The 14,104-nt window shown below is 41.8% G+C and overlaps 1 protein-coding gene across 2 annotated transcripts in view; it reads left to right on the top strand.

The window, feature by feature from the left end:
- Window positions 1–14,104, top strand: part of WDR44 (WD repeat domain 44) — a 593,855-nt gene that overhangs the window by 351,405 nt on the left and 228,346 nt on the right. For both annotated transcript variants that reach the window (XM_086918723.1, XM_086918724.1), the window contains exon 11: window positions 8,722–8,860. In XM_086918723.1, the coding sequence (XP_086774849.1) occupies window positions 8,722–8,860 (139 nt within the window). The remainder of the gene's footprint in view (window positions 1–8,721; window positions 8,861–14,104) is intronic.

Raw genomic sequence — 14,104 nt, 5'->3', positions numbered from 1 at the left:
ACCCCAACGTGCACTGGTGCGAGAACTTGGTGGGCTTAAGTGGGCTTGGCACCTCCCCAGATAATGGCATGGGCTCTCCACCTACCGTGGCTACGGAGGAGAGAGCTTCTCTTTTAAAGGTGGTGAGAAGGGTGTCTGAGGTCCTGGACATTAGCCTACAGTCAGTGGCAATCCAGACTGACTTCTTGACAGAGGTGCTTCAGCTGGGACAGAACCCCTCCTAACCGTTTCTCCCATTTAATGAAGCCCTTAATGATGTTCTGCTCGGGACCTGGTTCAAGCCTAGCCCAGGGGCTCCTGTGAATAGGACAATTGCCTGCTGCCTTCTTCTCACCCCAGAAGACTCCAATTTCCTCATGCTACACCCTGCCCCCTTAGAGCTTGGTGGGCCAAGCCTCCATGTCCTGGGTTAACTCTGGCACTTTCCCTACAACTCCACCGGATAGGAAGTCCAAGATGTGGAACACCTTAGGCAAAAAAGTTTTCTTCCACCAGCTTGGCTCTGAAGTCCGGGAACATCACATGCCTTTTGGGCTGTTACTCCAGTGCACTGTGGGATTAGATTGCACGTGTGCTGCCCGTGGTCCCCGAGGAGCCCAGGTCACAATCTTCACGGCTATGACAGACGCGAGAGATGCAGTGAAGTTCACAATCAGATATGGGCTGGACGTGGCCGACTAGCTTGGCAGAGCTGTTACTTCATCAGTGGCTTTATGGTGCCACACCTGGCTGAGAACTGGCTTTTAAGGGGATGTTCATGCCTCGCTTACGGACATGCCCATTGATGGCTCCCAACTCTTTGTAGACGAGTTGGACTCAGCGCTGGAGCGCTTCAAGGATAGCAGAGCTACGGCCAGGTCATGGGCCTTTCCATAGCCCGCCAATCTCAGCCCACCTTTTACTCCTTTAATGGCCACGAAAGGGATTTCCAGCTGCGCCCTTACCTGCCCAGTGGTGCACAAGATCCCCAGCCTCCTCGAGGAAGTGGTACCCCAGACCCTGTGGGTTAGGCAGCAAGATAGGGGCAGTCCTTCTCCTCCCAGCAGCTGTAGCCTCCAACCTTCATGGGTAACCAATGGGAGGCAGGATATGGCCTCACCTGCACCACTGGGGGTCTATAACATCAGACTGTCTGGTTCTCCAGATTGTTCAAAGGGGCTACTCCCTCCCCTTCTTGACTTCCCTACCACCTATCCCACTCACTTGCAACAGGCTGACCGAGGACCATCTCTCCTTACACCACCAGGAAGTAACGGTTTTCTTGGGTAACAAAGCCTTGGAGAGGGCGTCAATGGCATAAGTAAGTTGTGGCTGTTATTCCCGCTACTTTCTGGTGCCCAGAGAGGATAGATGCTTTCGTCCTACCTTAGACCTCGGCCCTCTCAATTTCTTCCTCAAGAAGGAGAAATTTAAACTGCTCATGCTCTCAAGTTCTACATCCCCTGGACCTGGGAGACTCCATTGTAACTTTGAACTTTCAGGGTGCATATTTCCACATTTCAATCCTGCCTGCCCACAGGTGTTACCTGCGGTTCACAATGAGCCACAAGCACTTTCAGTTCACTGTGTTCCCCTTAGGCATTACCAGCGCCCCTCAGGTGTTCACCAAGGTGATGGTGGTGGTTGCAGCTCCGCTGCAGAGATCGGGGTTAGCAGTCTTTTCCTTTCTTGACAAATGGCTGTTGAGGGTGGGCTTGCCCCAGGCTGTCGTCTCCCACCTTCATACTTGCTGAGGTTCACTATCAAAATGCCAAAGACACCCATTACTCTCTCCCAAATCCTCCCTTTTATCAAGATGCTCTGGACACAGTGTAGTTTCGGACGGTGAACAACCTTTACAACGAAACTTTTACAATGCACTACCATTACAACGTGACCATTACAACGCAAACCATTACAGCGCATTGCGCTGGGGGGCGCTCTAGGATAGGGAATAAGTTTAATTTACTATCCAACACCTTCCCTAGTGTCCACGGGGACTGGAGTTGGAATAGTAAATTAAACTTTTCACTATCCAGCTCCCCAAAGCGCTATGCGTTGTAAAGGTTTGCGATGTAAAAACCGTGTTGTAAAGGCATGCGTGGTAAAAGTATGCGTTGTAACGTCGTACATCTGTTTCGGACCTATCCTTCTGAACAGCGAGCCAAGGTATTCAGGCCATGAAACCAACGTTTCAGCCTGTATCCTGGGTTTTTGTTCAGACAGACTTTGAGGTAGATGGGCCTCCTGGCCTCCTGCGTCCTGTTTGTGACACATGCCAGTTAGCATATGCAGTCTCTGGAGTGGGCCCTGAAGTTCCAGTGGGAATAGCATCAGGGGAATCTCTCTGACATGGTCCAGATCTCGGAGGGAACTGCAAAAGACCTGCAGTGGTGGTTAATGACCCGCGATCCGATCAGTGGCAGACCCCTCTCCCTTCCCCAAACAGTTCTGACAGTATTGACAGATTCATTACTCCTGGGTTGGAGCGGCCATCTGTGAGAAGTGGGGATCAAAGGTTTCTGGTCTGCAGCAGAATCTGGACTCCACATCAACCTACTAGAGTTCCGGACGAACTGACTGGCATTGAAAGTCTTTCTACCCTCCAACAAGGGAAGGCTGGTGCAGAAATTCACGGACAACACCACCACCATGAGGTACTGCAACAAACATGGCAAGGTGGGTCGTGGACCCTCTTTCAACCTTTGTACGTGGCTAAAATATTAGGGCATATTCCTGGTGGTTCAGCACATGGTGTGCTCTCTGAACCCGAGGGTGGACAGACTCAGACGAAGATGCCTAGCGCATCACAAATGGTGACTCCATTCAGAGGTGGTGAAAGATCTTTCTGCAGTGGGAAGAGCCTTGGTTAGATCTGTTAAGCACCGCAAAAAATGCACAGTGTCAGCAATTCTGCACGCTGGAGTTTCCAAGGCGGCTCTTGTGTGGAGCCACTGGAGAAGAGCGATTGCCTTTGTTGTGGCTATGGTCAGTGAACAGCAGTGTCATGCCATGGTGCAGGAGAGCTCTATAGGCCGCTTACATGGGAGAAAGGCTGAGATAAAAATGCATGATGTGATGCACAGGCCTCGCAGTCATCAAAGTTGCTTGAAGAGTTTAACCAACTGACCCTGAGGCCCCCTTAAAGACACTGAGTATCCGTGCCACCACCAACACGCCCTTGCAGATGTCCCTGAAATATACCAGGACATTGTTGACATATAGGGACGCCATATGAGCCTTACTATCCAATGCATTTCACCACTCACAACTCAGTTGGCGAAGCCAAACGGCAAGTGGATCTGTCACAAGTGCAAATAGCAGGGGTGAGCATGGGTGCCCCTGTGGAGGACCTCTTTTTATGAGAAAGGAGTGGCAGATGAACGGTCCAATTTTGACTTTAACTAAGAGCGGTGTGTAGCAATCTGATCAGTTATGTCATCTTCCTGCCTGGCTCCGCCCTCTGTGATACTGCGAACATATAGTTCGAATCTAGCATGTCGAATGCCTTTTCTACGTCCAGCACAAGGCAGGGAACAAACTGCCACTTTGACTGTTACTGCTCCAGCAGTCTGTGAGGGCAGCATCTGTTGAGGTAAGTCGACCTGTCGGAATTAAACTGTTTTGGTTAGGATGGAACAAGGCTGGCATCAGACCCTGCCGTCTGGCCGCTAGGTTTTTGTTTAATATCTTGTAATCATTATTAAGGGTGGCTAGGGGCCTGTAGGAGGAAACATTCATGTGGTTGCAGCCCTACCACAGTAGGGAATCCAGAAGGGCTTCAGGACTCATGGAAATGAATAATTTGTCCAGTCTCTAGACCAGACGATCAGTGTATCCACAGTAAAACTCAATTGGAGGGCCATCACGGCCAGGATAGGTTGCAAAGTTGAGTATGGTGCTCTGGGTCTTCAGCTCCTTGACCAGTCTCTCAATGCGCTCAGCAGAGTTCTTTGTGATAGCCAGCTGCTCTAGGACGTGGCAATGTCAGACTGCGCAGGGGGAACCTGAGGACCATAGCGCAATGAAACGGTTTTGGTGTATGTGCGCTTTATAAATATGCTGTAACATAACATAGTATACAGAGTGCAGTAGTGACAGCAAAAGATGGAGTTGGTGGCTGTTTGTGTGTACAGTGTTGTCTGGGGAGAGACAGATAATGAAGATAGAGCTATTTTCTACGCCATTTTTAGGTTTCGCCTGGCGTCCACTGCACAGCAATGTTCGCACAGGCGAAATCTTTTGTTTTGCATTCCGGGGCTTTGTCCCGCCTGTCTCTTCCATTGGCTAGCTCCATAAATGGAGGCTAGCCATTGGAAGCGAGATGCGTCAGTCATTGTGGGAGCAGATTCGTGGGCGTTCCGGTCATTTTTTCGCTCTCCGCCACTTTTCGTACGTCATGCGGCAGTGGGCGGTTGTTTATTTTTTTTTTCTTCAAAGGTTTTTTTTGGTCACTCCTCCAGGCCGACCGCCGCCGGAAGAAGTCCAGGTGAGTGCTCCCCTCCCGCTGTCAGTGTGCCTGTTCCCATCCCCCGCTGTCCGTGTCTCCGGCCCCACTTGTAAATGCTTTTTTAATTTTGTGTGATCTCTGTTTTTAAAGTACTAGTCAGTCTGCTAGAATGTTCTTTACGGAATGAAGTTTGACTACTTTTCTTTTAAACCTGTTTCCATAGCCGGTGTATACGCCCGGTGCCTACTTGGCGATTTCCTCGCCCTGTAAATATAATAACATCGAAAGATACACCTTCACGCGATGTGCGCGCTGTATATTGTACATTTACTGTGTCGAAAACACTGCTCAAACTGTTTACTTGTATTCACATTGTCAACACAACAAAGTAACTGAACGATTGCACGCTGGAGCCTGCATGTACAATGTGAAGTACAATTTTCATGGTGAATTGTGTGCATGGCTTTCTGGAAACTTTCTGAAAGGTCCTTATTGTACTCACAGCAATGTGTAACCACCAGCTACAAATGTCAACATGCAGTATAAGCAAGCACTGTATACACTGCGTCCTTTATATAGGCTGCTGCATCACTGCACATTTCACCCATTGTGCATCCTTCACCCTCTGTACACCCTGCCCCGACTGTGCACTTTGCACACACTGTATACTTGCAGCCAGTACTTGAATCGTACACCAAATCACATGTTTTATTCATTGTACACACTGTACTCTTCACACTGTTACCCATCCATACACTAAAACCACTATGAAATCCCAGCTGTCGACATCCTGCACACATTTGCGCACTGTTTGCAATATACCTGTAGGCTCTGTATACACATTTTAAATATAGTGGACACTGCAAACACTGTGCACACTTTCTTGGGACGACTGTAAACACTACGCCCACAGTTCTCATTGCACCTCTGTACACAATGTTTACAGCAGACTGCTGCTTATTTCAGTTGAGGAATTGTTTAAAAAGTCAGCTTTGGAAAGCGGCCCTTCCTCAAAATTTCTGCAAAGGTATGTATCAATACCATTTTTTGAGTAAGGATTATTGTTGTGGCCACTGGAATTATGCGGCAGGGGAGCACCATATTATGCGTCAGTGTTGACTAATTTATCTGGAAAAAAAGACAAATAGTGCGGCGCATTTTTGGATAGTATTATTTTATAATTTGTATAATTTTAACACATGGTAATACTGTATGGACAAATATTTCACCTCAGTAGTACCAGTTTAACTACCAAATACTGAAATAAGCTACTGAAAGTCGGTCAGTTAACTTTTACAGAAGGCGTTACAATACCAGCAAACACATTGCCAAGTTTTTAGTAACTTTTGATCCATTTGAGCTGGAAACAATTTTTTTTTGTTAAAATTTGCAAATTTTGTTGCACAAGATGGATTATGTTGCAAGTGCAGAAAATCCATAATTATTTGGAAAAAGCAACGGCTGCAGAATCTCATCATTTCAGTGCCCTGGTTATTGTAAACCATATAGATCAGGATTCTCTAATGAATAGCTGGTCAGCTACTGGTAGCCCTCCAGCTACCTGCAAATAACTCTCCTGGATGCAGTCTAGTCTACTAAATTGAAAGCTTTTGCTTGTCTGAATTAATATGTATATATCAAAAATGAAAACTGTGTATTCGAGAGGAAACTGTGTGTAAAGGGTTGGGAGACCTATTACTGATATTATTGCCTTGATGCTGGGTATTGCAGCTATGACTGGTTGGTATTACCCATGAAAAGTCATTCCAAACTTGCAAATCCAGCCTGATGTGCTGAGGTGATCACTAGTGCTAACTGTGCTCACAGTGGCTGCTGTTATATAATTTCAGGAGCTCTAACGATTTTCATTGATTGTGACATTAAAAAAACACAAAACATGATACTAATTATTAAAAGGGTGCAACACCACTCTATATAAACCAATTTTTTACAATAACATTTGGAAACAGGTCATAATGTGCACTGCACGGTATGCACTGCGGCTGCTTGCTGTCCTGCCCCCTCGTTGCTGGTGCTTGCTCTCCTTCCCTGCTATTGGCATTGTAAATGACAATGCCATTTATTTATGTTTTAAAAATATATATATAAATAAAAATAATGTCATGAGCAATGCCAATAGCTCTAACATTTGCAAAGGCGAAACCGTTACATTGTAAATGCTTGTTAACTAAGCAAGTGATTTCCTGGATTTATCCTCCGCGACATTTCATGGTCCTGTGTGAAGAGGTGTAAAGCTTTGCTTTCCGACTCAGTTCAGCTCCAAGTATCTTCACCAGGTGCCTGACTATGGTGACAGCGTAGATGGGATGATATAGGCATATAACCCACCCCGGAAAAGTGGTCGATTTGGGAAACAAGAGGCCAACATCTACATAGAATATGGCCTTTGACCAGCTGGAACATATTGGTGAATGTAGACAAATCTTGCTTTCAGTTTAATAAAACAAATTAAATTTCCGGGATCAGCATTCAATGATGTAGAAATAGTGTAGATACTTCATAGAACCTTAACTAAAGGATTTCTCCCAGGCGCGGACTGCCTGGGAGCGAGATCTGGGTGTACCAATAACAGGCGACATATGGCATTATTGCTGAGCCCAAAGCGTTATATTTCAAATAATCATTGGCACAAATTATTGCATTTTAAATATATACACCATGCTTATATACCCCGAAATTACTGACCAAAATACATTTTAACACCTCGCATGAGTGCATTCGGGGCTTGGCTCCATATCCTGATTTTTCGCATCTGGCATGGTACTGCGCGCCGGTTCAGGCATACTGGAGAGTGATCTTTCACCATTTATCTCTTATGGTGGAACAAATTATACAACCTGCACCACTGACAGCACTGCTTGGATACGTTAAACCTTTAAAGAACGACATTAGAAGGATCTCAGCAATAGCTTTACTCAATGCAAAGCGACAGATCTCTTTACATTGGGGCAGAACGCTAACACCGACTGTTGGGGCCGACTGTTGGGGCCTGGCTTCGCGACATGATACATTATGGCACTAGGAGTGATATATATGCTAGCCTGCTTCTACCGACTTCACACCCACGTGACATTTGGCAACCTTTGAATAATTACTTATTGGTGCACCCTCTGGACGGAGACGAAAACATTCTAGTGAGTATGGGTAGCCGGAATGCGAGACCTGGAGTTAACAGGCGGTGGCTTATTGCTTGATACTGACGAATGTATGACATGGGCAGTCATTGATGGGCTGGTACACTCTGTGCAACCAATTGTATTTGATGTGATCCACTTCGCGAGGCATTGTCATCCTTTTGTTTAATGCTCTTGTTCCTTGTTTATTGCTGGGATTTCGCTCGTTGTTAAATTTTAAATGATTTCAGTCGATTTGAGGTGTTAAATATTGTCATGCACTATCAATGTGTTTGTATACTGATGCTCTCAATAAAGAAAATAAAAATACTAAAGGATTTCTGCTGAATGGGTACCTTTAAAGCTAGTCGTAAACGTATACCGCTTTCAGGTTGTCCTATCAGAATTTTACTGCTTGCATGGGAGAGTCGCAGTTAATTTGTCAGATGTGCAGCTGTCAAAGCAGAACTCTGGTTGAATATCTCTCACTTCCGTAGATTAGCAATGCAGCCACTTGGAAGACAATAATGCCTTACATTGACGCTGAATATTGGTTTGATCAGTTCTAACTCGAACTTTATGCTTTTATCAGCTAACAGCAAAAATATTACATTTTTATTGCTGTGGTTTCTAAATTAGGTGTAATATAAATAATCTTGTAAGAATTGCATTAACAAAGAAGCCCGCTGTGTAATTATTTGTGTGCAATTAAGCAGACAGCCCAAGTTGAAAAGTAGCACCTAGAGCAATCAAGGCATTGACTCCATTTATGATTGAGTATTTTAAGTCTAAAAGTACATTCAATCATCACGTGGTTAATCAAATTCAAATTTGTATTTCCGATATGCATTCTATGGATATCTTATTCACTCGGCAACGCTTGTTTTACAGTGAGTGCAATCGGTACATGTATTTTTAAGTGGTAATTCTGGGAATGCGGTAGGGATGCTCGTTAGCAGCAATAGAAGGATTGCAAGTTTCATTATATTCTGCCAAGAGCTCAAAAGTTGTTTTTGGAGTGGGGGACATTGTAAAGGAGCATTGCCTGAGCTAACAAATCTGTAAATGCGGGTTGCACCTTGGCTGGTAGCAGTGTGCATAAAATGCTGTGTACAGTAAACCATTAGATTGTGCCTAAATTCTTTATTTTTTTGACAGGGTGCAGTGTGGACTATGAAATTTTCTCACTGCGGTCGTTTACTTGCATCAGCAGGACAAGACAACGTCGTAAGGATATGGGTCTTAAAGAATGCTTTTGACTATTTTAACAACATGCGCATGAAATATAACACTGAAGGTAACTCGTAATTATGTTACTGATCTATAGCGTATGGAGTGTGATTTTGTTTTCCGTTCTATTTTTATTACATAAGGACGCCTTCATTGTCAAGGAAAATAACAACTGACAAGATATTTGTTTGAAAAATGTACTTTTGAATATTAGAATTATATGATGAAATAAGTATGTAAGAGCACAGGGAACTCATAAAGATTATAATGTACATTATATTTCATGCCTGTTGGACTTGGTACATCTAGCTGGCTGCTGCCTGGGAGAATTTTGTAGCTGCAGTTTAAGCATTTTGTTAAAAATGGAGGCTTCAGAAAATACAGGTTTTATTAATTGTTGATCCTCAATGGCTGGCATTTTATGGAATCTGGGAATTTTAGCTCCCAGACTGCCTGCTGCTCCAATCTGCATCGCTTAATGCAGCATTTCAAGATAACTGAGACATGAAATTAGACAGAAGTCTACACGTCTTAACTGGAATAATATGAATTCAAGGACATCAATTTCTTGTTAGTGTGTACCATTATACCACAGTAGTAGGTTAGGAGTTTTACAACACTATGCACCACCCTATTCACAAAAGCAGAGCAGGAGGCCGCTCATTCTCCTACATCACACCCAAAACATGTAACAACCTTCCTCAAGTCTGAGCCTCTTCCTCACTTCTTGAGTTCCGAAAGAAGTAGAAGACCTGGGTCTTAAAATAGCTCTTTGGGGATTAAACAGCTACACGCCTGCTCAGGAACCTGGATACCCTCACAGGGGTTAGTGCACCAAACAAATCGCCATAATATTGCGGTGGAGCAAACTTGTTCCGTTAGTGACTGCTAGTGTTGCCTGGTTATGGAACTGTCCCTATGTGTAGTGATAACATGGAGATCCATGTGACCAAGGTTATGCTCACTGCAAATGTTCATTTAACAGATGTTAGAGGTGACCTTTTTTATTTTTTCAAATAAAACTGTTTATTCAGAACAACTGGGTTGGCTCTAAACATCTTTGGTGACATGTCATATCGATGACAATAATATATCATTATTGTCAGTTTTTCCATACCATGATGAATTTATAAGCGTATGTAGCGTATTACTGATAGTCTCCTCGGGATAATATGTGACTGAAAATTTTCTACTGTGTTTTTCAAAGAAATTTGCAACAGGAAAGGTGAGATCGAATCTTCTCTAGGCCTTTCCACCTCTAAAAGACAATATCCTCCACAGTTTCGCCCCTTTCTAGGCTATTTCAGAGGGTGACATAACTCTCACTCCAGGACCCACGGCAACAGACACCGCAGTCCTGTTGGTGTGGGGAACATTCAGACACTGACCAGGCCATCAGAGACTATACACATCAGTCACCAGCCCCACTGGCCTCCACCTAAAGCTGCTTTACTTTGTCCTTAGCAGCTTTCATGTCCCTGTCCTGCAGTTCCATTGACGGCCCTGGCAGTTGAAGTTGGGCCAGGAGCATTTTCAATTTTCAGTACACAACTTCAGAAGTTGGGGACCCCAGTTTTTCCCTACCTCGACGACTGACTGTTGAAGGTGGGCTCACTGCAGTCAGTTGTAGACCATCTCCAGACAATTGTGAACCTGACATGGTTTGGATTCAGGATCAACATGCCAAAATCACACCGACTCATTTGCAGAAACTCCCTTTCAATGGATTCATCCTGGATACAGTGTAGTGATGCAGCGCGACTCCAGAAATTCTCTGTAAACCCATCACCTTAACCCAAAGAGCTAATCACACATTACTCATCAGTGGGGCCCATCACACTGCGAGTCACTCATACACACATTTATCCTGCTCCGAGGATTTGGTGAAGACCAAATGAGAGTTGCTGGATTATAGCGGAGTGTCTAAATTTATAAATTTTATACATTTACATCTGCAGTTTATTTCGGATACCGTGGTTATGATTTAAGAAAAACTATTTTAACATCCCCCCATTATTTGTCAATAGATCAGCTGGTAAAAGTTAACTAAAGGACAACAAGACCGGCTTAATTCTCCATTTATTTAATTTTTATTTAGAGTCTAAATCTTCCAGCATGACCTTTATCTTTTAATTCAAATTAAATTATTTAAACATCAATAACCTAGAAGAAAATGTTTTAGGATTCAAAAATTCATTTATTAGCATGACAGTTTAAAATAAGAAAAGTTTCATATTACCCAAGTTTGGAAATGCAGACATCAGTATAAGGACAGAATAGTTCCCAATGAAAGCCTCTCTATCTCTCTCGATGCTCTCCTTTCATAAGACTCCGCACCCATTCAAAAGTTAAAGTTCAGAAAAATTCAAAGTTCCTGCGCCATAGGAAAAGTTGCACAGACCGACAGCATGTCGGGGTGCAAAGATAAAATCGGAAAAGCAAGCTTCTCTCATCGTCCCATATGTCCTCTTGTATACCCTTTTTCACTAACTTATCTATCTAAAAGTTGTAACTTTAGGGTGATTGGTCACTTTGAGGGGTGGATGAGCAACACCTCATCACCTTATTGTTCAATGTCCGCAGTCATCATTATAATTTAGAAAATAAGGTTTCTATTGTTCATTTCATTCCTTTTCTGCTTGTGTCCTTTACTTTGTTATTCGATGCCTTATTCCCACGTTCATGATGCTGACATTCGAAAAAGTTGGAATCTATTCCAATATGCAGGCCACACTGTCCTTGACCCATTCTGCACAGGCTGCTCTTGCTTCTCCTCTCATAACCTCACGCATGCGTGCATCATCGCAAACTCAGAGTCGCTGTCAGCCTCCATCTTTTTAGGCCACATACACCACATTTAGGAACTATTATAGAAACAAACACAAATAAACGTACATTTTAGAAATAAAGCCCTTCTGTTTACCTTCCCCCATACTAATATTATCCCAATTAGTCATTACCTAGCATTAAGCAACATATAGGCATGGTTTACTTGCCAATCTTCATTATTTATGCCACAAATAAACAGACAAAAAGCACATTCATGCAATTTTCTATTAGATTACGGCAAATGCGTACAGTTTGAACATAGTATATCACACAATTAGTAGATTATGGTTTGCAATTACATGCAATTTAGTATCCCACATGTGTTTGTGTATGTACATTCTATTCTATGTTGATTAATTTCAAAACCACACAATTAATTAATATTACTGTTATGGAGTAGTGACTTCACAAGGGGTATACAAAAAATTGTGTTTTCAACCTTGCTCCTTCAACTCCCTCCTTTGGTGATTTATCACCAAATAACTCCCCAAAATTTGTACATTTTCATCTCAACATGTTTCAAATTCTTTTAATTAGTATCTGTTACACTCTAGTGTCTTCTATTTTCTTTCTGTTTTGATAAAGTTTCTCTATAAACACTTCCATCTCAATATCACCTTTTTCTCGTTCTTTTTTCTTCAATTACTTTCTTTAAAGATCTTTTGACATTTCTTCTCTTTCTGAATTGACAACTTAATCTCAAAACTAGATTCACTATTATTATTACTGTTATTGGAATTAGTACCTTCCCTATAATATATCTACTTATTTCATAAAACCAATTTTTAACTGCTGAAAAACTTCTACCAAGTTTCTAAAGAACACCATCAACCTCCAGTGGTTCAACTTCCTTATGCAATTCTGTAAGATTTGTAATATATCTCTCAATGTTTTGACTTTTATCTGGAATGTAATTACAACAGTGTTGCACCTTTAAAATTCCACAAACTCCTCCTTCTTTTGCCAAAGTTATGTCTAAAGCAAGTCGATTTTGCATCACCATACTTCTCATAGCAACCATTTCAGTGTTTACCATTAAAAATCCTCCAGCTTTGTCTGTTGATAAGCGGTCTACTATTGTTGACAGTTTTCGAATTCTGTTTGCATTAAAGGATATACCCACTGCTGGTATCAGTGCTCCAAAAACATCACCTATTATTTCAATCACACTTTCTCTTCTTCTACGACTTAAAGGTTTACCTATTTCATGACTTCTGTTAGTACCTCTATCTACATGGAAAATTTTAGGAAAGACCAAGCCGATATAACACAATTCATACCAATGGTCTGGTAATCTATAATAAGCTTTGTTCCCACATAAAAATTAAATACCAGAAAAAACTGGGTCATTACCACCTTTAAATCCCTAACCCCCTTTTATGATATAGGTATCCTCGCATCGACTCGCTCCCACAAAATAATTGTCATACACAGTATTATTTCTTTGAATACATAATTTTCCTTATAATGGTGTATCTATGCTTATAGCCACATTTACATTATGTCCCTCAATATTATCATCTGTAAACGTCCACATTGTAGATTTAGTTTGTTTCACTTTTTCTTTCCATTCATATTGTTGCCTTCTTTCCTCAACCATATTTAAAAAGACTTTCTCTTCAATTCTCATTTTACAAGTCAAATTATGTTTGAATGCATAATCATGTGTCAATTCTTGTGTTTCTAAAAAATATTCTCCAAATACTTTAGCAGGCTTAATTTGATTCAATTCAGCTACATTCTTCAATTTAGCAAATACATCATCAGAATCTGAATAATAATACTCTAACTTACCTGTTCTATAGAATAAACTTGTTAATACACTACATGTAACTCCATACCTTAATGGATGATAAGTGACACCCTCAGACACAGATGCTGGCAACTTCACACAGACATAAGTCGCTGGCATCCATTGTCCTCACATACTCCGATAGTAATCTTGAAAATGTGTTTGGTGAGAAATCGCTAATAGAGTTATCTTGATGAATTCCACGCCTATGCACATGTAAGTTTTTCATTTTTCAAATCATTATTCTTTTCTTTCATACTCTCATTTGCTTTCAATGTTTTAAAATCTGGTCTAAAAGGAATAATAATAGCAAGAATTAACCATACTAACGTTAATAACCCAGTACTTACTAACCACATTCTACACTATTTTCTAAAAATAGAACACTTAGATTCGGTTAATTTATTAGTCACCATTTATTTTTTTACACAACCATTTTCACAATCTTTTCACCTTTAAATTGTCTCTCTTTACCTTTATTTTACACTTACTTACAATGCTCTTTTCAATCAAGATTCCAAATTTTGTTTCATATAATTGTTTTTTTCTTTTCACAGTTTCCCAAAACTTTTTAAATATCTCTTTTCTTTCTTTGAGTCACAGTTTACTTACTTTCTTTTTCTTCACCTTGGCAAATCAAATTCTCTAGGCTGCTATTTACTTCACTTATTGGAGGCAATAGCATATATG

Source organism: Lissotriton vulgaris, chromosome 4_1 (genome assembly GCF_964263255.1).
Source record: "Lissotriton vulgaris chromosome 4_1, aLisVul1.2, whole genome shotgun sequence".
NCBI lineage: Eukaryota > Metazoa > Chordata > Amphibia > Caudata > Salamandridae > Lissotriton > Lissotriton vulgaris.
Note: the sequence above shows the minus strand (reverse complement) of the source record. Positions and strands in the feature narration are given on the sequence as shown.